This window comes from Aquarana catesbeiana, linkage group LG04, assembly GCF_042186555.1.
Source record: "Aquarana catesbeiana isolate 2022-GZ linkage group LG04, ASM4218655v1, whole genome shotgun sequence".
Classification (NCBI taxonomy): domain Eukaryota; kingdom Metazoa; phylum Chordata; class Amphibia; order Anura; family Ranidae; genus Aquarana; species Aquarana catesbeiana.
The window spans coordinates 556,715,567-556,739,047 of NC_133327.1; the positions used below are offsets into that span (position 1 = coordinate 556,715,567).

The 23,481-nt window shown below is 40.1% G+C and overlaps 1 protein-coding gene across 4 annotated transcripts in view; it reads right to left on the reverse strand.

Annotated features, from left to right (window-relative positions):
* NINL (ninein like) overlaps window positions 1-23,481 on the reverse strand; it is a 267,972-nt gene that overhangs the window by 51,618 nt on the left and 192,873 nt on the right. The window contains exons 14-19 of one of the 4 annotated variants that reach the window (XM_073627983.1): window positions 23,227-23,377; window positions 23,057-23,122; window positions 22,846-22,964; window positions 18,192-18,535; window positions 9,133-10,428; window positions 3,032-3,136 (exon numbers count right to left, since the gene is read on the reverse strand). In XM_073627983.1, coding sequence (XP_073484084.1) covers window positions 3,032-3,136; window positions 9,133-10,428; window positions 18,192-18,535; window positions 22,846-22,964; window positions 23,057-23,122; window positions 23,227-23,377 — 2,081 coding nt within the window. Of the gene's footprint in view, window positions 1-3,031; window positions 3,137-9,132; window positions 10,429-18,191; window positions 18,536-22,845; window positions 22,965-23,056; window positions 23,126-23,226; window positions 23,378-23,481 lie in introns of all 4 variants that reach the window. The other 3 variants (XM_073627982.1, XM_073627985.1, XM_073627984.1) reach the window with 3 other exon arrangements.

Consider the following 23,481-nt stretch of genomic DNA (forward strand, 5'->3'; position numbering starts at 1 on the left):
GGTCAAACATGGACATGTGACTCAAAATGAAAGATGCAGTACGCTCTTGATGCATTCCCACTGATTTACAATAGAAGGTGCACCAAAGATGCAGCATGCAGGACTTTTCAAAATGCAGCACATCAAAAGTGCAGCACAAATAATATCGACTGGCCAAGCAGATTTCGATACGCCCCCCGCCCTCAGACCCCAACAACCACCAGCCAGGGTTTTTGGGAAGAGGCCCTTGTCCCCCCCTGCCCCAAAAGCACCCACCCCTCCATGCTGAGGGCATGCCATACAGCCTGGTATGGTTCAGAAAGGGGGGGGGGGGAGCGCTCGCTTGTCGTCGTCCGGGAGACGGGACACCACACCAGTTTTTTTTTTTTCCATTTTGGTAAGGGTTCCGCTTCAAGATCAGTGCACAAGCTGCACCAGAAGTTGGATCATCATGATCCAACTTCTGGTGCGACTTCTATTCAAATCGACAGGCTCTCATAGGGAATCATTAATTTTGAATAGAGGCAGAGAAGCACGGATAATTGGGCATCAACTCCAATGCAAAAGCTACTAAAGGCACCTTTTTACAGCTGCTTTTTCCTAGCGTTGGTAGTGGCTTTGCAGCTCGTTTTTCTAACGCCCTGTGTGCATGAGGCCTAAGGATTGGTAAATTGTTATATTACATTTTTTGTTTTGGGTTTAATACTGCTTTAAGTGTGTTTGTTTTCACCCAACTTTTGTTATAGTATGTCTTCTTTCTAACCTAGTATAGGGCTCTATTCAGGTTGACACCTCTCTATTTTGCTGGTGATTTTGATGTGTTATACTGCTAATTTGGGCAGGTTGTTATTCCTTTAGTATGTAAAGGCAGACAGGTGTAATACTATTAACTTAACCCACATTTGCCTTGCCAAAATGTAACTAAATGCACTTTAGCCCTTCGTTTTTGCCTAATTTGTGCCCAGGACCCTTTTTTTTTCTAAACTGACATCACTCATGTGTCTTGGCTTTGAGCATCTAAATATTAGCATAAATGTTAGCAGACCAAAAAAAAAAAAAAAGACACTTTGGGGGTTATTTACGAAAGGCAAATCCACTTTGTACTGCAAGTGCACTTGGAAGTGCAGTCGCTCTAAATCTAAGGGGTTGATCTGAAATGAGTGGAAGCTCTGCTGATTTCATCAACCAATCATGTGCAAGCTAAAATGCTGTTTTTTTATTTTCCTTGCATGTCCCCCTCGGATCTACAGCGACTTTACTTCCAAGTGCACTTGCAGTGCAAAGTGGATTTTCCTTTAGTAAATAACCCTCTTTGTTTCTTCCTTTTTTGTTTTCTTTTATCTTTGTATTATTTTGTGGGCATGATCAGTTTTAGGTCGATTCCATATGGGCATTATTCACTTGCTTTTACCCCCATGTGACCTTGAGTTGTTTGTTGCTATTCCTATTTGTCTGGAGGGGTAGGAACATGTATTTGTTGCTATTTGGACTTTACCTATGCTTAAGCCTACAGATGTCTGTAAACCTTTGCAAACATGACATTTGATTACGTGCCTCTGACTTTGCACTCGGTGTGATACTTGCTTTCAATAAAGAGCTCTTGGATTTAAAAAATAAAATAAAAATACTGCTGAAAAATGTAAACTAATTTAGTCTCCTTATTCCAGAAGAACCCTAGTTCCCCTACCATAGCCATTTTTCATTAGACACTATCCTGTTCATAGTATGGAAGAATGTACTGCATATCTATATAGAAGCCTATAAATAAATTGTTGAACTTGTTCATTTCCAGACATTGAAGAAGTTGCATCTCATCTATGGAACTGGATAAAACATAAGCTGGATCTCTTATGCTATATATTATATAATATTTTCTTAAAGCGGAGGTTCACACAAAAATTGAACCTCCGCTTTTCGGAACCCTCCCACCCTCTGGTGTCACATTTGGCACCTTTCAGGGGGGAGGGGGGTGCAGATACCCGTATAATGCAGGTATTTGCACCCACTTCCGGGCATAGACTCCAGCGGGAGTCTACGCCTCTTCCCGTCCTCGCTGTCTGCTGGGAAACACACGGGTCCCAGAGACAGCAGGGACCATCCGGATTGCGCATCGTGACTCGCGCATGCACAGGAGGGAGCCGGGAAGTGAAGCCGCAAGGCTCCACTTCCTGATTCCCTTACCGAAGATGGCGGCGGCAGCACCCGAGAGCTGAGCGACAGAACGGCTTTGGGTGCTGACATTGCTGGCTCCCTGGACAGGTAAGTGTGCATATTTTAAAAGTCAGCAGCTGCAGTATTTGTAAAAAAAAAATTTTGACGGACCTCCGCTTTAATTTCACTAATACTCGGTTCACATATATGCAACATAGATGCGTTTTGAATTGGCGTTCTATGAAGCCGGTTCACACATGTCCGGGCCGGCTGCAGTCAGTTTCTAAAAAGAGTACTGTATGTTTTTCAGTCCGGTTCAAGTGCAATTTCAAGTAAAAATTTGCACCTGAATTGCACCTAAACCAGTGAACGAAACCGCAGCGGACTACTTTTAAAAATCCAGACCAGATATATGTAAACTGGCTTTAAGTCTTTTCTTTTCTCTCCATCTTCTATACCAGATAGAAGCACCACTACCTGCCAGATGGATTCACCCCATGACAGGGTCTTAAACTCATAGCACGCGTTTAGCCTTCAAAACCCATTAATATTGCTGATCCAGGAAACCACAAAGTAATGTATCAACAACAGTGTGAAAGTATGCAATGGATGACAAATAGAACTAAGAACATGAATATATATATATATATATATATATATATATATATATATATATATATATATATATATATATATAATCTCAAGGAATTTGTTTCTTAAATTCCTTATCAAAAGCAACAACTAGCAATAGGCTTGAAAAACAAGCCTAGCATCGCAACAACAAAGCCTTTTGTCTGACAAATGTAGTTACAGCAATTAAATGGTTGTTTGTTAGGGGGTTCAGGGGTTACTTCCCATTTGTACCCTTCTGAAGTACATGTCACAGAAATATGGAGTTAACCTGTATTTCTTGTTGGAGTCATCCAAATGAATGACATCTTGTTGGAGCCGCTCAGCCTTGTTCCTGAGAAATGTGTTATCTTCAGAAAGTCTAGTCAGCTCCATCCTGTGCGAAGACAAAGCAGAACATAAATATTATCATTACTAGATATGCAGAAAAAGTGTAATATTGGTCAACAAGAATTAAAGTGGACCTGAACTCATGAAGTAAAGATTTGCTATGGTATAGTAAACATTTTTAAAAAATAAATACATTTTAATTCCTCCTGAAAAACAGCAGTGCACATCCTGGTAAGTGAGGGTACCTAGAGTCTCATAGTTATCTGCAGTTTAAGAACTAGAACACTACAGTGCCTTCAAAAGTATTCACACCCTTAAAATTTTCCATATCTTTTCATTTTACAACCAAAAACGTAAATGTATTTAATTGGAATTTTATGTGATAGACCAACACAAAGTGGCACATAATTATGAAGTGTTAGGAAAATGATAAATGTTTTTAATTTTTTTTACCAATAAATATCTAAAAAGTGTGGTGTTCGTTTGTATTCAGCCCACTTTACTCTGATACCCCTAGCTAAAATCTATTGGAACCAATTGCCTTCAGGTGTCACCTAATAAGTAAATAGAGTCTATGTGTGTGTGTGTAATTTAATCTTGGTACATATACACACACAGCTGTTCTGTGAAGCCCTCAGAAAGTTTGTTAGTGAACCTTAGTAAACAAATAGCATTATGAAGGCCAAGGAACACACCAGACAGGTCAGGGATAAAGCTGTGGAGAAGTTTAAAGCAGGGTTAGGTTTAAAAAAAATATGCCAAGCTTTGAACATCTCACAGAGCACTGTTCAATCCATAATCCAAAAATGGAAAAAGTATGGTCCAACTGCAGGCCTACCAAGACATGGCCAGCCACCTAAACGGACAAGCCGGGCAAGGAGAGCATTAATCAGAGAAGCAGCCAAGGGACCTATTGTAACTCTTGAGGAGCTTCAGAGATCCACAGCTCAGGTGGGAGAATCTGTCCACAGGACAACTATTAGTCGTGTACTCCACAAATCCGGCCTTTATTGAAGAGTGGCAAGATCAAAGCCATTTTTGAAAGAAAGCCATAAGAAGTCTCATTTGCAGTTTTCGAGAAGCCATATGGGGGACACAGCAAACATGTGGAAGAAGGTGCTCTGGTCAGATGAGACCAACATTTTTGGCCTAAAAGAGAAACACTATGTGTGGTGGAAAACGAACACTGCACATCACCCTGAACACACCATCCCACCGTGAAACACGGTGGTGGCAGCATCATATTGTGGGGATGCTTTTTTTCAGCATGGGAAAGGAAGCTGGTCAGAGTTAATGGGAAGATGGATGGAGCCAAATACAGGGCAATCTCAGAAGAAAACCTGTTAGAGTCTGCAAAAGACTTGAGACTGGGGCAGAGGTTCATCTTCCAGCAGGACAACGACCCTAAACATACAACCAGAGATACAATGGAATGGTTTGGATCAAAGCATATTAATGTGTTAGAATGGCCCAGTCAAAGTCCAGACCTAAATCCAAATGAGAATCTGTAGCAAGACTTGAAAAGTGCTGTTTTACAGACGCTCTCCATCCAATCTGACAGAGCTTGAGCTATTTTGCAAAGAAGAATGAGCAAAAATGTCACTCTCTAGATGTGCAAAGCTGGTAGAGACCTACCCAAAAAGACTTGCAGCTGTAATTGCAGCGAAAGGTGGTTCTACAAAGTATTGACTCAGGGGGGCTGAATACAAATGCACACCACACTTTTCAGATATTTATTTGTAAAAAAAATTTAAAACCCATTTATCATTTTCCTTACACTACACAATTATGTGCCATTTTATGTTGGTCTATCGCATAAAATCCAAATAAAATACATTTACGATTTTTGTTGTAACATGACAAAATGTGGAAAATTTCAAGAGGTATGAATACTTTTTCAACGAACTGTATATGCCTCTGACTTCTAGTCTCAGGGGATAAGGAGCGAGATTTGGTGATGATATCACTACTGTGCTGTCCATTGATCTCCTTGCTGGAGGCTCTGACATGAGGAAGCAAAGTCCTGCCTCTACCAAAATAACTGCCTGCAAAGAGACACAGTTCAAAATAAGGCATGGCAAGTTAGTAATGGGGAAAAAAAGATCAGCTGCAAGGAGCCCACAGGCTGTAATGTTGACAATTTCTCTGCATGGCTTTTAATCTGAAACAGCTACCACAGTTTTTCTGTAAAGGCAAGGGTAATACAATGCATGGGCTAAAGCTATCATATATGAGCTAAAAAGCCATCAAAAAAGATCAGGTCTAATTTAAAAGGTCTGCCATTACTGAGCTACTGAAGATGATAGCTTCCTGACTAGTTTTAATATTTAGACACTGACCTGGAAAAGTATGCAAATCAGGAAAGTCAACCCCCCTTACATAATTGTTCCAGATTAGTAATTTAGGAAAACTGAAGCCTGGTGGATCATCATTACAGCCAGGTAATGAGGATTTTCAGAAGAGGTCAGCAGGGGCAGCCTCTAGACTTCCTTTAAAAAGACACCTTCAACAAAATCTGGTCTTTCAATTTTCGGGAGAAAAAAAAAAATCATGCTCAAAGCTGAAAAAAGCAACGCAATTTACCCCTCTACCATATGTTAAAAATTACAATTTTAACATATGGTAGAGGGGTAAATTATTTTTGTTTTTTTTTCAGCTTTGAGTGTAATGTTTTGCAATTATTTATGCTAATAATAGTGTAGTGGTTTGGCTACATACTTTTTTTAAAAATACAATTTCAATTGTACATGGATGTCATACTGAATCACATATTTATTCATTGGCTACACACCTACAAACACACTACATTCATACTGTATAATTTCAGTAGGTACTCACATGACACAATTGTTAATCTAAACAGCCAATTCAATTCTGCCCTACATAATCAGTGATTCTAATAACAAAAACAAAACTCTGCAGGAAACCTTACAACCATATTTCCAATAAATATAGGAGATTATTTACTTATTGGTACCCAGTTAACTTTGTTCATAGCTGCTCATCAGATTCAAAATTTCAGATTCAAATAGAATCAAACAAACTGAAAAGTGAAGACAGCACAGCACACTGTTCTTATTTAAGAGGGAAAAGACGCTGACAAAAACAGGTCCAATATGAGCTATCACAGTAACAATACAGGCAAGTCATGAATGTATGTCAGCTACTGTAGAATATTCAGCGCCTACACAAAAGAATACAGTCATAAGTATATAAATTCACTCGTCACACAAGCATTAACTGCACTAATAATGGCAGTTTCTGGACACAAATTCTATTCATACCAATATTCATTATGGAGAAAGATCTGAAGAACGTAGCTGTCCATTTTGAATTCAGATCTTTAGCGAATACATTTTAACTCTTTATGAACTCAAGCAGAGGTCCCAAACCTTGTAAGCTCATGAGCCACAATTAAGATACTAATCATAATTAACCAAAATAGGTCTAAACAATATCATAAAAAGAAGCATAACAGATGATATTAAATTGCTTGAAGACTTGATAAATAAAGTCTTTGCTTGGTTCATGTCGAAGTGTAACATCTGATGAGTGTTTTTACGATTTTATAACAGAAAACTGCATAGCAGCACAGTCATAATGCAGTATGCTGCTTGCAATGTTTCAATGACCACTAACATACACCAGCATTAGGATAGGGGTCTCTAAACTGCGGCCCTTTGCTAGCCTTTATCAGGCTCTTGGGGCACTATTCCTCCCAATGCAATGAAGCACTATTCCTCCCACTGACATCAACAATAGGGCACTATTTATTCTACTAATCCCAATGATGGGGTATTTTTTCTCCCACTAATACCAATGATGGGGCACTACTCTTCCTCCTTCTGACGACCAACCCTGAGGCCATGTTTATTTTCACTGATGCTGGGACATTTTCTACCCCCACTGGCCACAATCCAATCTAAAGTCTAAAACACAGTAAATTGGTCCTTCTTTTGAAAAGTTTGGAGACCCCTGCATTAGGATGACAGCAGGTATGATGTATGATATGATCAAAAAAACCCAAAGAGAGGGTTAACGCTGCGCTAAAACAGTGTAAAATGATATGTGAAGTGTAAAAGCTGCCAGCACTAAAAGTCCAATACTAAACTCCAAAACACCAAACAATAAAAAATATGTGCAGTGCTAAAACTAAATGAATTAATAAATTGTGCTAAAAATCATACAAAAGTGATTAATCCACCACACAATGTATTAAGAGAAACACAGGTCTCCTATAGAAGATAGAGACAAATGTCACAACATATGTCATATGTGAAAAAAAAAAAAAAAATTAATATAAAGCATAAAAAAATGTGATCCCAAAAATTATACCAAAAAAAAGTCCATAAGTGAAGTGGGTAGATGATCAAAATAAATTCTGAAGAGATGTGACACAGGTGAATCCAGCATCCACAGTGACTTGCACCCAAGTGAGGTATGAGGCTCCTTACCAGCTCAAGATGACCACCATAACAGTGGTCTCACCAGGCATTTGGGAAATTAACAGGTCACCCACAAACCTATGCCGATCTTTCCAGTATGTAGAACTCAAAAGACTTCACTTTTCTCCTAAAATATGTTGCAATCAATGTGCTTAGATCTCTCTCCCGGTCACCATTGTAACAGAATTAGTCCTTCCCCAAGTCTAGGTAATAGCTTTTTTGTAGAGATAGAGTGTGAAGCATTCAAACTTCTGTCAGCTATCTACATATATCTATGTAACAGATATATGTAGATAGCTGACAGAAGTTTGAATGCTTCACACTCTATCTCTACAAAAAAGCTATTACCTAGACTTGGGGAAGGACTAATTCTGTTACAATGGTGACCGGGAGAGAGATCTAAGCACATTGATTGCAACATATTTTAGGAGAAAAGTGAAGTCTTTTGAGTTCTACATACTGGAAAGATCGGCATAGGTTTGTGGGTGACCTGTTAATTTCCCAAATGCCTGGTGAGACCACTGTTATGGTGGTCATCTTGAGCTGGTAAGGAGCCTCATACCTCACTTGGGTGCAAGTCACTGTGGATGCTGGATTCACCTGTGTCACATCTCTTCAGAATTTATTTTGATCATCTACCCACTTCACTTATGGACTTTTTTTTGGTATAATTTTTGGGATCACATTTTTTTATGCTTTATATTAATTTTTTTTTCACATATGATGTATGATATGTTACAAAAGTAACACGGACTGTAGAGTAATATAGTCAAGTGTGGCCACAAGGTTGGTACAAAGAACATGCTAACTGGAAAACCTGAGCTACAGCAAAAAGAAGAGAACCACACGTGGCTCAACAGCTCCAGATTGTAGACCACTGATATAAATAGCGAGGTTCTATCTTTCAAAATGCATTACGTTGTCCTAAATAACTATAGCAATAAAAGCAGTGCTTAAGACATGAATTATTAACCAAACAATGTTCAGTGAACAGCAGCATTTGACATTTTCATTTTTAACAGATTGCTACTTAGTACTGTAAATAAGACCAAATATATAAACTACAAAGCTAAGCAGTAGCATAATAATACCTAAAAGCATAGCAAGGTGAAACACTAAAACTTTTGTTTATACCACTATTTGTAATTTAATTCTCAATTTCTGGTTTGTTAGTGTGAGCAAAGAATAAGTAGAGTGTACATAACATAAAAGAATAGAAAAAAGAGTGCCCCCTATAGTATAAAAAATATATACTGTTAATGATAAATGTTTAAAGGGGAAATTTATGAACATGGAAAAATAAAAAGGTAAACCTGAACATTATACAGTCTTGACGATGAAAGTTTTGAGAAACATTCTCCTTTTTTACTTCGTTTTCATAAATGTCCCCAATGAACAGTAAAAAAATACCCTGCAAATTGTCTTGATTAGTAACCTGGAAAAAAAAAATAGGGATCTTACGAACATTTATAAGGCGTTGTGCAAGCTTGGACAGCCTAGACAGTTTCTCATAATCAAAAAGTCAGTGGAGGGATTAGTATTGTGTTACGTGCTCATTCAGTGCAGTTTAAAATGGGAAAAAAATCCATCATCTAACCTTTCATCCTGGTTTGAAATGGTTTCTTGCTCTAGCCTCCGTACCAAGTCTTCTAGCTGAAACAGCCTGCCTTTGACATAGTCCTTCTCTCTTTCAAGCTGGTCAGTGGATTCCTGGATTCGTTTGGCTGTTATCTGTTCTAGCTGTTGGCATTGACTCATTGCTTCTCTGAGATGGCCAAGTAGGAGGTTTAATATGTCGTCCTTACTTAACAGCTGCCGGCATAACGAGGGATTGTCATCAACAAGCTCTTTGACATTTCCGATAAGATAATGGCACTCACTTTTAGGTGCGCAATCTCCACCTTGCTCTTTCTCTAGTCCTTTGTTTCTAATAAGCTTGTACTCCAAGCCAATATGGCCTGCTAACACTGCCACCTGTTTCTCCAGTTCTTCTTCCTCCCTGCCAAGCATCTGAAGTGCCGATTCCAGGTTTTTGACAGGAGATTCGCCTTCAAGCAACTGAAAGGTCAGGTCTTTTGATTTGTCCTTAGCCAACATGCATTTGTCTTCTCTTTTTTTAAATTGGTTACTCGGATGTATTTGGTCTTCACCATATCCTTTCTGAGGCACAACAAGAGTCTCTTGAGCCTTTGTTTCATATTGCAGCTGTGCTCTCAAGGAAGCTACCAAGCTCTCCATCTCTTGCAGCATCATCAGTACATGCTCCTGTGCTTGTTTTAAGGACTGTTCTCCTTTCAGCACTTCTACAGCAGACAAGACCAGCTTGTGCTGTACATGTAAAGGTGCAGAATGACTTTGATGCCAGACATTTTCGTTCTGTTGCTTATTTGTACTGTCCATCATTTGATGTTCTGGCTCTGTACTTGCTGCCTGTAGGGAAAATAAATGCGGTCCTTCGTACTCCCTTGTACAATGATCACTGTGTCTGTTTACTAAAGACTGCTTCTCTTTCTTAATTAGGTTAGAGCTCTTGGCTTTTAGCACAAGTGCATTCAAACCCTCAATTTCATGGTTAAGCCTATTAATATGATCTCTGTAGTAGCTTTCTAGCATTTCCTTCTCAATAGTGAAAGTTTTACAAATACCAGTTTGTTCCTCGTTTGGTTTCTCGACCGGGTTTGTCTGATCGTTTTTCCATTGCGCCCTCTCTTTTTCTTGCCATCGGCTAATCTCATCCATGTGATCTTGTATTAGGGCCTTCTTTTCCAGCTCATGTTTTTGCAAGAATTCATTGTTTTCATTTAGATGCTGTTGTATTAATGACTGGCAATACTCGGTATACTGGGATTCAAGCTGTGCCAGTTTCTCAGCAAGTTCTTCCTCTGCCTCTTCCCTATAGACAAATGGATGGTTCACCTGAATTAAATATAATTATACATGCATTTTCCAGATCATGCCGTAAGAAAACATTAATGTATCGAATGTTAGCTAAGAAAGCCATCACTGACAAATTCTGTATCCAGTAGCAAAAAACAAAACTTTAAAAGCAAACTGCTAAGTTAATATATTTTTTTTAGAGCGCAGTAAACAGTTCACATGACATTGAAAATTCATTATATTTAACCAACCACAAATAACCAGGATTTTTGGCTCTCCTCAGTAATACATGAATACTTGTAAAACTATCAGTGATTATTTCATGAGGAAGTGCAAAGTAATATTCACTACAGAGTGCAGTAACTCACAGTAACTAAATACAATGAAAGTAGATGAAAATACTAATTGAAGTGAACTATAAAGAATTTTTTTTTTCTTTTAAACACAATACTATATTTCTCCTTTTTTATACTTTGTGCTGGGTAACTTCTAGCCACTTTCTGTCTATATGCATGTGCTCCAGCGATGTCTGCATGACATTTCTCAAGCAAGATTTTCTGATGCTGACAACAGTTGAACAAGCCTGTACAATGTGCATTGGCGCTGACACTTAGCCTTTGTTTTTTTATTTAATATTAGTATCGTAAGGGGGCTAACAAGTCCCCTATGTAATAGCTTTGGGCAGGTGACAGGTACTATTTATGGAAATATCAGGGGTTTATTAGACCCCCAGTGGCTCTTATGCCCTTCAAAGCAGTCAAAGAAGTACAGAATGCTCAGTTAGCTGCTTACTGGCTGTAACAGCCAAGGAATGACAGATCTGAATCTGGAAGCAACTTAACTATTGCTTCTTGCTGCATTACTCACAGAGGAGATGGAGGAACAAATTATCCTCCATCTCATTTGTGTGAAGCCATTCAAGCCGTTCACCATGGTCCAAGGCTCCCCGGAGGAACGAGAAAGTTCGGGAACCACTGTGGGCCCTTCTTGTTACACCCAGGTCACTATTACTAGACAGGCCATCACTAGCTGCAGCCATGATCTTGGTATAACCACTTTCTGACAGGTCGCATATATATGTGTACAGTGGTCAGCAAATGTTTAAGGTGCCCTTGTATAAATATTGGTGAATGCTGCATAGGGAACTCTTTTTTTGTTGCAATGCATACATATTCCATACCTGTGGGACTGCTGTGGAAGCAGAGAATCTCTATAGTAGTTGCTGTGGACTTCTGGGTCCTGTGACATCACCCTCACTCCACCTCATTCATTTATAAAGCACTTTGCATTCATTAAGAAAAATGCAGGGCATTTGTGCCAAGCGATCAACCCCTGTGGATACTATGCAGCAGGGTAGAGATCACGGTCACCACTAAAGTAATTCTCTGTTTCCACAGCAACCCCACTGGTATGAAAACATGTATACTTATATTGGTCCAAGCTAAACCAAACGCAACTATACAATACAAACCATACCTGGAATTCAGCTTTAACATTTTAAAGCTGACATAAGATTTTAGTAATGGGGGGCTTACATATATTTTAAAGTTGAGCTCCAGGAAAAAAAAAACAATTTTTGATGTTTGCTGGGTCCAGCTTATTTACCTCTAATTGTTGGTATACTATGTCCAGTGGGAATGCCAAAATTCTTAGTTGTATTATGATGCAAACCATTGTCGGCTTTGATCTTCCAGCCCAACCGCTGTGAGTTCTGACACTCATACAGTGATAAGGGGTCACTCACTCTTCAATTCCCCAGTTCAGAAAATATTTAATATGAATATAAGTCTTTCTCTGAATAGATGAGTAGAGGGGAGGGGCAGGTGAGAATCAGGATTTCACCTGTCTTTGATAGATCAAAGCAGACAGTGCTAGGTGGCATAATACTAAGATTTTTAGCATTCCCAGTAAACCTTCAAACTCGTATACCAAGAATCTGAAATAACTGTTACTTTAGGGCAATAAGCAAAAATTAAACATTTCCACTGGCACAAAACATACTTCAGTACAGGCATAAACTAACTAGATCATGTATTGCAAAACAGTACATTAACATGCAGAGTCAGTCAATCACACATGCTAGAAAAGCTTAGAAAAGGTTCTTAAAAGTACAGCATACATGCTCTGTGTCAGCAAACTCTTTAAAGTCACATTTGGGGAGGGGGATTAATAAAAAGTGCCCGAGACAAACTTTGTCTCAACTTTATTCAAACTGGAGCCTAGCCAATCAGATTTTACATTTTCATTTTCTAAGCTGTGTGGAAAGAATGAAAAGACAAAAAAAAAAATGACGGTTTATTGGCCAATAGCACAGGTTAGAAATAGAAACTTGTCTCAGACACACCCACATTATATTTATATCTGCCTACAGAACAACAACTTCACCTGAACAAATGTGATTAATAAAGTTAAAGAGGTTCTAATCTAAACTTGAATGCAGAGGTCTCCACAAACGTTTTAAACAAAAGGGCTAGTTTACTGTCCTCCAGACTTTAGGGGGACCAGACTGTGGCCATAGTTAATAGAAATTGTCCTGGTATCTGTGGGAGTAAACAATGTATCTTTGCTATTAGGGGGAGGAATAGTGCCCCATCATTGGCGTCAATGAGAGAAATAGTGCCCCATTATTGATATCAGCAGCAGGAATGATGCCCTATTGTTGGTGTCAGTGGAATCATGTGCCCATGTTGGGGTCAGTGGAAGAGGAAAAGTGCTCCAAGGGCCGGATAAAGGTAAGCAAAGGGCCGCAGTTTGGACACCATTACTCTAAAGGTTTTTTCCATAAAGCATTCTCTGCAAGGTAAAAAATCTTCCAATACTAGTTTCCCTCACCAAGACCCCTTTCACATTGGGGCGCTTGCAGACGCTACAGCGCCCTGAAACAGCCGCTGCAGTCTCTCCAATGTGAAAGCCCCGAGGGCTTTCACACTGGAGCGGTGCACTGGAAGGTCGCTGAAAAAAGTCCTGCTAGCAGCATCTTTGGATCGGTGAAGGTACGGTGTATGCACTGCTCCTGCCCATTGAAATCAATGGGGTAGCGCGGCTATACCGCCGGCATAGCGCTGCTAGCGGGGGTTAAAACTGCGCTGCTAAAACGATGGTAAAGTGGCACTAAATATAGAGCCACTCTACCGGCGCCGCCGCCCCCGCCACAGTCTGAAAGGGGCCTAACACTTACTAGAGTCCTATATCTGTCCAGTTGCAGGTCTTCTCCCCCCTTTTCCCACCCTCCCAGGCTTTACTGAGAACAGTGGAAGCCACTGGCTCCTGGTGGTGTCAGTCAAATCCTGTGGGGAGGGAGTGGGGGAAGGGCCGGGCAGTGATGTGTGTGTCTATGGACGCACACAGGCCAGCTCGGGACAAAAGCCTGCATGAGTGCTCCCAGCATCTTACTATGGGCGGCTCACACAATAGACGAGGAATGGAGAGCACCAACGGGGGATCCCAAAAGAGGGGGTAAGCAACACAAACCAGGTAAGTATAAACCTAGTTTTTTTTTTTTAAAGGGTTTATAGTCACTTTAGCACACCAGGGTAAAAGGTTAATGCTACCAAATGATTAAACATCTCTTGCATAGTTGCACTTTAAAATACTTTTGTCAAAATAAATACACTTTGAAAAAAACACAAGCATTTTGCATCATGAAAGAAATCTTTTAAAAAGGAGAAGTATGGCTAAAGCTTTTTTGGCCCTCCTCCTATGGATCACAGGAGGGCAGTCTGTATTGCCCTCCTGAGACCCACTGTCAGCTGATGTCACTCAGCCATTCCAGGCTGGAGAAAGATCCTAACTTTATAGTTGGGATCCACCCAGATGCCTGGAATGGCAGCTGGCTCGGCCTCTCAGCTGCACCGCTGGGGGACTGAACCAGCCGCTCCTTCTCCAGTGAGGACTGGAGGGGCAAAGTGGAGGAGAGAACGGAGCGATCAGTGGTGTTTGATTGCCCAGTTCACAGTGCAGAGGTGGAAGAGGACAGATGCAGCATTAGATCGAGGCGAGTATAAGGTTTTATGAACCCCAAACTTCTCTTTTAAGATCCTGTACATTACCATAAATTTAAAACAATACTTAGAATATTTAACATTGGAAAATTGATCACTAATAGAGCAATGCACACTCTCTAAATTCTCTGGTGTGGAGTAAGTTAATATAGTTTGCCTTCGTACCATAGTATTTACATAGAGCAGGGGTCTCCAAACTATGGCCCTCCAGTTGTTCAGGAACAACAATTCCCATCATGCCTAGTCATGTCTGTAAATTTCAGAGTTTTACAATGCTTCATGGGACGTGTAGTTCCACAACAGCTGCAGGGCCATAGTTTGGAGATCCCTGACAGAGGAAACCAGAACTAAAATTTAATGGAGCACAAAGGTTACATTAGGGATCTAATAAACCCCTGATATCTCCTTAAAGGAGACCTGTCACAGACAGTATGCTATAACAAAGGGGCCATTGCCCCTGATGTGATAGCAATAAAGTTAAATGAAACAAACAAAAAAAAAGTAAAAAAAATAAAAAATTAAAGCAAGATACTGTAAAATCATCTTTTAAGCCTCCTGCCTCCATGCACATGAACATACGCGTCAAGAGCATCTAAGTACCAAAGCGCAGATTGCATTACACAAGTGAGAACATTAATTCAAGGGCCATTATTTATAGGTAACATTAAATTGATGACCTGTAAGGTCTTTTAAAGGTTCACCTATGGACAATTTTGGGCATAATGGTTATTGCCATTTCTTTTGCATGCACAATTTTAAGGCAGGACATATTTGGCATCTATTTAGTCTACCTCATTTGTTAAATTTTACCAATAGGTAATATATTGTGTTCACTAAAATTTACTTTTTTGTATTTTATTTTACTGAAAGTATGCATTGATAATCATGTGACCTATATAATTGCCTTTAAAATACCACCATTTTATTCGCAAAGATCCCCGCTTTCAGAAAATATATTATGTGTGGAGGGTTTAACCAATCTTCATGTCTAAGGATGAGCTCAGGCGTGTTTGCAACCCGCACGTGCAAAGCCCGCCAGGAAGTTGGCACTGCACAGCACTAATCACAGGCAGTGAGACATTTTCCCGATTTGTGGCTGCAGAGATCGAGAAATGTCTCACTGCCTGCGATTAGCGCTGTGCAGTGCCGACTTCCTGGCGGGCTTTGCACGTGCGGGTTGCGAACACGCCTGAGCTCATCCTTATTCATGTCTAAACTGTGAATTTTAATAGATGTACACAAAAATGCAAAAACAGCTCTAGCAGCAAAAGTTTAATGCATAGTCCACTTTTTGCTAAAAGGCAATACAGGCACCCACAGTAATAATAAAAAAAATTAATTCAACCCTTCAGAGCATTACAACCATAATTAATGCATCAAGAGAGCAGTGCACATGCTTCTACAGATTCTTCTCCAGCTTCAGAATTTAAAGAAATATAATCTTTCAGTCTTGCTTCCATTTTCCACTTACAGCAGCTCTGCAGGAAGTCTAATGATGTGCAATAGGCAGAGTTAAGCCTGGTACACACTACTAGTTGTTTTTCGTTCAACCCAGCAGGGCTGAAGGAAAGAAAAAAAAACTGACAGCTCAAGAGGAGCCACTGTACTAAATATGCAATGTTATTGGTGTTTGACAGGAACACCATTGCACACTCTTCCTCAGGGCATGCAAACATTGCAACTGATGGGCTGCTTTAAGATAACTGAACATCAGGATTAATTTGAGGATAAAAAACAAACAGCTTCCTCCATCCAGAAAAGGAAGGTGTGGAGGATTCCACACGGCCAACCACCCCCCTCCCTTCCCCAACAGGACATTGGACATTACTAAAACTGGAAAGTGCAAAATCTGGTGCAACTCTGCATAGAATCCAATCAGCGTCCAGAATTTATTGCCAAAGCTTAATTGAACAAACTAACTTTAGAAGCTGATTGGCTACCATGTACAGCTGCACCAGATTCTGAGTGCTCCGGGTTTAGTAAATCTACTCCATTGTTTCTCACAGCAGATCCCGCTGCTGCCAGAGCACACTGATCAGAGACTGCAACAAACGTTTTCCAATCATGTCCTTTCAACAGAGGTCGAGCAAGGGAACAGATTCCTCCATCTATGCAATACAGTGTAGATAGACAAATCCCCCTTCTGGACTACTGTACTCTGACAGAGGTGGCTGCCATTGAATACTGGCTGCATCTTACAGGCAACTGTCTAGCTGGCAGTTTTTCACCTGGCTCATTTGATTTTTCATTTCAAGGATGTGAAGTGATTGATTGACTTCCTAGGGCTAGGTTCAAATCTGTCCCTTTGCTTCTGCGAAGGTCCCCCCCCTGCAGCGCTGTGTGAGCTGACAGTTTTATGAATGAGCAAACAGCAATGTTGGGCTGTTTCATACATGGCACTGGCCTGACATCACTGATCGCTCATTCATTCGTAAATAGTGAAAGCTCACACAGTGCCGCTCGGTGACCCCTCATAGGGATGTGGACGTGTAAAAGCAGCCCTGATATGCACACAACTGGTCTGTCATGATTATCAATGACCAAGCAGCACTGTTTGTACATTCATCACAGTAAAATATCAGTCAGAGTTACGGCTCTGTGTGATGTATATGCAGCTTCTTGCTCACGTACAGGCAGATACTTTACACAGAGCAAAAGCGCTGAATGAACAAGCAGCGCTGGCTGTTCATTCATAATAGTGACAGATTACTTAGCTTTAAGGGGGGTGGGGCACTGTGCAAGCTGTAACTCCCCCCACAGGGACATCCATAATTTAGCTTCAAAAGGGGGTAGAGTTACAGCCAGCATGTAGGAGGTGTTTTTAAAGGGACAATGGGGCCACTGATCAGAACAGGAACAAATGCTATATGCATTTGGTCCCCTGGGGTGTTAAACAAACAAAAAAATGGTAGTTTTTCATTAAACTCCAAACTTTCTGCATAAACAAAAAGTAAAATGCAGGCGCTTTGTGTATGAAACCATGTATTCACTATTTAATGGAAGAACTATACTCAATTAGGTCTTCACCAGCATGATTACAATTGTAAGACATGTTAAAACAGTAGTACTGCAGGTTAACGGCTATGTGGCTACTATTGTGTCACCATGCAAATTGTATATGTTACTGCAGCACGGGAGTAACAAGGAGCTCTTACCATGGGTTTAGAATAGAACAAAACCAATTATGGAAGACAAAATTCAAATTATAAACGTAAAAATATTTAATTATTTAAAGTGTATCCAGAGGGCGCAAGTAAAAAAAATCTCCAGCAAGGTTGTAGTTTTTTGGAATGTTAATAACATTTAAATAGTCGCCAATAAAATAAGTGACAAGTGCCCAGCACCAGTGTTAAGTAATGTCCCAATTTCCCTGACAGAAGGGCTGGGATGTAACAGAACACACCATTCAAATGAAAGGAAAATGACATGCATTTTGTGATAAAAATTCACATTTATCTTACAAGAAGTGCAATTTTAGTAGTGATTTACAAGTAATACTGAGGCAGATGTTATTAAGACGTACAAAACATATAAGGGCATAAATTGCCATGCATGACAAGCAAGTCCCTGAGAACTGGTTCTTGTGACACATGCAAAAGCTTGCAGTCCAGCTGCATACAGCACAATATAATACAAAACAGTAGCAAGCAACAAGGTTGAGGCAGAAGTACGGATCAGAAAAGTCACTGGACATGAGCAGGGGAATGGGGTTTTTGCACTACAACCAGCACAAAGCATCTACTCTAGTATACCATAGAGTAAATAAGTTATATCAGACCTCATTGACTGAAGTTCATGCTGGTGGCTCCTCTTTAGCTCTTCCTCTAGCTGCTCCTTCTCCCTGCATAGCCGCTGGCCCAGTGCAGACACTTCCTTTGCATAATATTCTTCCATGGCAGCTCTCTCTTTCTCAAACGTCTTCATTTCCTGGATCTGAGCAGTTTTGGGAAGTTGTTCTTTCAAACCATCTATCACCTCTTGATATTTTGCATTGAGTTCCTCAAGGTCAGTCTTCTGCTCCTCAAGTTCACTGATTTCCAGCTTGAAGTTCTGCTCTGTGTCTTTCCTCTCTTTTTCAAAGTTAACTTTCATAAGTTCCAATTCCCTCTCATAATAGTTAACCTAGAAATGGCAACAATATGTAAGAATTTTGCATCAGAGATACCTTAAAATCAAGAGGATAGGTGAAATCCACCTAAAGTAGATCTCCAGGTTTTAGGGAAGTTTATACAGTTTGTTTAGACTAAGCTGGTCCAAACAAACAATTTCCGTCACTAACAGATGCAGTAGCCATGTGCACTGTATGTAGCATCCGCTACATACAATATACATTTCTGTATTTTGGCAGGGAGATGAAAAACTTTCTGTCCAACTCTCAGAACATAATTAAGTCGGGCTGAACAGTGCTCATTCTAGGAATGAATACAAAGCTTTCTCTGACTGGCTGAGGTGGAGATTGTGATGTAATCCCCCTGCCTCTCCACCTCAGCCAATCAGAGGAAGCTTTGTATTGCATTCAGAAAATACAAAGCTCCTTGTGGATGGCTGAGAAACAATCAACCAGACTCAATTTTGTCCCGGGACTGCTCGGAAAGCTCAGTCCTGCTGTCATGGCACAGCACTGTATACTGTATCCAGCTACATGCAGTTTATACAGTGCTCACAGCTGCTGCATCTGTCAGTACAGTAAACAGTTTGTTTAGACCAGGGGTAGGCAACCTTTAAGAGATGGAGATCTATCTGGACAACAATGAAGCGATCAAAGATCACTGTGGAGCAGCGCCCCCTTTTTTTTTTTAAATTAACTAGCAAGCCCCCAATAAAAAGTAAAGACCGCATTAAAATCCTAGAAAACTCTACTAAAACTGTCACTGTAAAAATATAAAAGCTTAGCCTCTGCCTTTATAAATCAGGCTGGTGAATCCAAAAAATTAAACATGTGGGATGATTTGGCCTTCCTTAGAAGATGTTATGGGATCCAAATCCCAAAAGGCCCATGGTGTCAAAAATGCCGCAAATTTTTTTGAAATTGAACAGCTGAGTCCTGAGAGAAAGAAGACGTTTGTGGAGTGAAAATAAAGATTTCATCTGAGTCTTCCTGACTCATCCTTGAGTCTTTTTAAAAACAATATCACGAGGAGGAGGAGGGAGGAGGGAGGAGGGAGGAGGAGGGAGGAGGGAGGAGGGAGGAGGAGGATTTGCTGCGAAAAACTGGTCTAAAGCACAAAGTCACTTTTCATTGTATATCACCTAAAACTGTTGGACTATTTATCCCATTTATTTTAATTTTGTATCTTCGTATCATTTAAATCCAGATATACCTGCTTGAGGTTTGCGCTCGGACACAGAGTATCAAACTCTTATTTCATTTTTATATTTTTTTGATCACACTAAGTTTTATATACTTAATATCCTCCATCTCAGAGGGCGTAACACACTAGCTTACCTTGCTCTATTTATATTCCATTTAGATTCAACCGGTTGGGTTTTTGACACATTAATCACTTCAACACCCAGCTGAGGGTGTAACACACCATCTCAACTTTGCTGCTTTTCACATTAGATACACAACACAATTCGGTATCACCGAGTATATTTATTAATTATATATCAATTTGAGGTTTGGGCTCTGATACAGAGGGTCAAACACACATGTTCTTTTATTTTACCTTTATTTTTTCTTGAATACATTAAGAATTATATACATTCCCTAACCTAGAGGTGGCAACACATTAGTTCACTTGGCTTTATTCATTTTTATTTTTTGTAATTTTTGTTACTTCAATTTTAGATTTAGATTCTTCAGTTTTTGATACACTAATCATCCCAAACACCCACCAGAGGGTGTCATACACCTAATTTACCTTGTTAATTCTTGCATTAGGTATTACACAAATTCCACATTACTGTGAATATTTATTATCTTCACCCTGTTTGAGATAGACAGGGGGTCTAACACATTTGCGGCATTTTTGACACCATGGGTCTTTTGGGGTTTGGATCCCATAACATCTTCTAAGGAAGGCCAAATCATCCCACATGTTTATTTTTTTTTGATTCACCAGCCTGATTTATAAAGGCAGAGGGTATAACACCGATCTTTCACAGTTTTCCATTTTTTTTCTTCATTTTTATTTGGTTTGGTTTGGGATAGACCAAAGGTTTTACAAACTGCAAGGCAATTCCTTTCCACTACACTGAAACCAGAGAGGAATAGCACCACTTCCACCCTTTTTAACCCTATTTTTTTATTCCACTTAGGTGGCAGCAATATGTAGAGGCAGCAATTCCTTCTTATCTTTTCTCTTTTTATATTTATATTTTTTTCTATACATTTTTGGCAACTGGAACCCTCATCTACCTTGTTCCTATTTTTTACTAAAGGCAAATACACTGTGCACTGCAAGTGAAGTTACTCTAGATCTGAGGTGAAGATCTGAAAATGAGGGGAAGCTCTGCTGATTTCTATTATCCAATCATGTACAAGCAAAAATGCTGTTTTTTTTTTAATTTTCCTTGCATGTGATTGGTATTCTTTGCAAAGTAAAGCTTTACCTAATTTACTAAGCTCTGGAGCAACTGCACTTGCAGTGCACAGTATATTTGTCTTTAGTAAATCAACCCCAATGGCTCCACAGGAGAGATTCCCCAATCAACACCGACTGTGTTGATTGGGGAAACGAGCAATTTTCTTTCCTGCAGCCTTAGAGCACAAACAAATATTAGTGTTAATGTGATTAACTTCATTAGGTTACTCCCCCTGGATGCCAGAACAGGTTAACGTTGACCTTTCATGGTTTAGTGCTTTCCTATATTAAAAAAATGAGGGTTATTTACTAAAGGCAAGTGCAAAGTGCACTTAAAATTGCACTTGGAAGTGCAGTCGCTGTAGATCCGAGGGGGACATGCAAGGAGAATAAAAAACAACATTTTAGCTTGCACATGATTGGATAATAAAATCAGCAGAGCTTCCCTTCATTTCAGATCTACCCCTCAGATCTACAGTGACTGCACTTTCAGTGCAATTTTTAAGTGCACTTTGCACTAGTTTGCACTTGTAGTGCAAAGTGGATTTGCCTTTTGTAAATAACCCCCCTTGTGTTTGTATTTACTGACTGGTGACTTCTCTCTGCAGGGGAGATAGAAGGTAGTTAAAAAGCTCCGATAGAAATCCAATAAAGATATAAGAACTGTTTTTTGGCACTATGGCCCTTTGAAATGGCCTGTGCTAAATTCAAATATCTATACCACCCGTTTCGGTAACTTTAACAACAAGTGTGGCAGATTCAGGTAGTTCTTAATAGCGCCACTTTTAAAAACATTTACCGTCAGTTCATAGATAATGAAAATGGAGGTAATTAAAACCTACTCTTAGGGTCCTTTCACATGAGATGGATCCGTGATGATCCGCCCCGTGAACATCCGCTTGCTCAGCTGGGATCGCTCCGTTGATCCCCGCTAAGCCGGCGGATGACAGGGTGGTCCCATCACACTGTGCCGGGACCGCCCTGTCAGATCTCCGCTCTCCCCTATGGGGGATCGGGTGAACACGGACCGTCTGTCCGTGTTCATCCGATCTGCTCTGCAGACGAATAGAAAAATAGGATTTTCCTCCGTCTGCAGAATCAGACCATAGCGAGGACGGATGATATTGGGTGTCAGCGGATGTTCATCCGCTGACACCCGCTATCCCATAGGGATGCATGTATGTCTTTATTTCATCCGAAAACGGATGGATGAAATACGGACATGCTGTCCGGAAATGTGAAAGGGGCCTTAATTGGCTACAGAGATAGGCAGAGTGCTTGTCCCTGTCCACATTGTAACAGAGTTCATATTCCCCGCTGCTACTCCCTCGCAACACACAGCCGACAGCCTCTTAACAACCAATGACGCTGCAGTGGTCAGAGCCTCATGGGGAAGCTGAGACACTAGTTCCCTAACAAGTCTGCACTTGCCTTGTATATGACAGCAGGCTGTTTATTGGCTAAGGATCCACCCACTGCTTGCCGTCATTCACAAAAGGGGAATGAACTTGATGGGGAACTGGCTTCTCTAAATCAGGCTCGGCCCCCTGTCCCAGGTACAGAACTCCCCCACCGCTCAGCTGTCTGCGTGACACCTTCAGCAGCAGACAGGGAGTGCCGCTGTACTGAAGTCAGCATGTCAGTATGGACATGTACTCTGTCCAGAACAGGTACATGTATCTGTTGCCAACACTGACATTTGTCATGTGAAGGCAAATTAGAACTAAGACACTTCTTATGAATTTTATGGTCTTTTCTGTGCAATAAACCATTTGACCTAATAAATACCCCTGAGAAAAAAACTAAAGACATTTTGCCTAAATGGGAATCAATACATTTTCAGACTGAAGGTACAGTATACATTTGTAAATTTCCACAATATATTAGATACTCTGTTCATCCAACCTTTGTTTCAAGTTGTATTTTAAGGTCCTCAATTTCTTGCTGCAGTTCTTTCACTTGATGCTTTGTCAACTCAGCTTCCATGGTCATAGAAGGAGCTTCAGACATGACAATTGACAAACCTAAAAAATATTAATGGATATAAAATATTTACATTTTTGGAAGATCATACTTATAGTCTGCTGATTCACAGCAAACACAGTCAGTTACTTACCATTTGAACCTGCTGAAGACACACTTCTTCTCAACCTTGAGGCCAGTCCCCTTTTTGCTGGTGTATCTGCTATAATAGAAGCAAATAATCACAGATACAGAGCAAGAAAAAAAAACATAGTACAGTTCAGTATAGTACGGTTCCTTAATATTCTACCAGTACTGTATTACCATGGCTTTGATGGATCTTTTCTTTTGCCTTGTGGTGCAATAACTTGTTATCCTTCATCTTACCCAGCAAGCGTGAATATTTACTTTCACTGAGCTGGGATCGGAGGGTTTCAAGCTGGATCTGCAGTTCATCATTGTGATCACGTAGTTCCTGCATAGTGAATGCTATTATTAACCATTGCACAAAATGATGCAAATTAAAATCTGAGAGAGTACAAAAAATAAATAGAATGAAGAATCAGTACAGCATAAAAT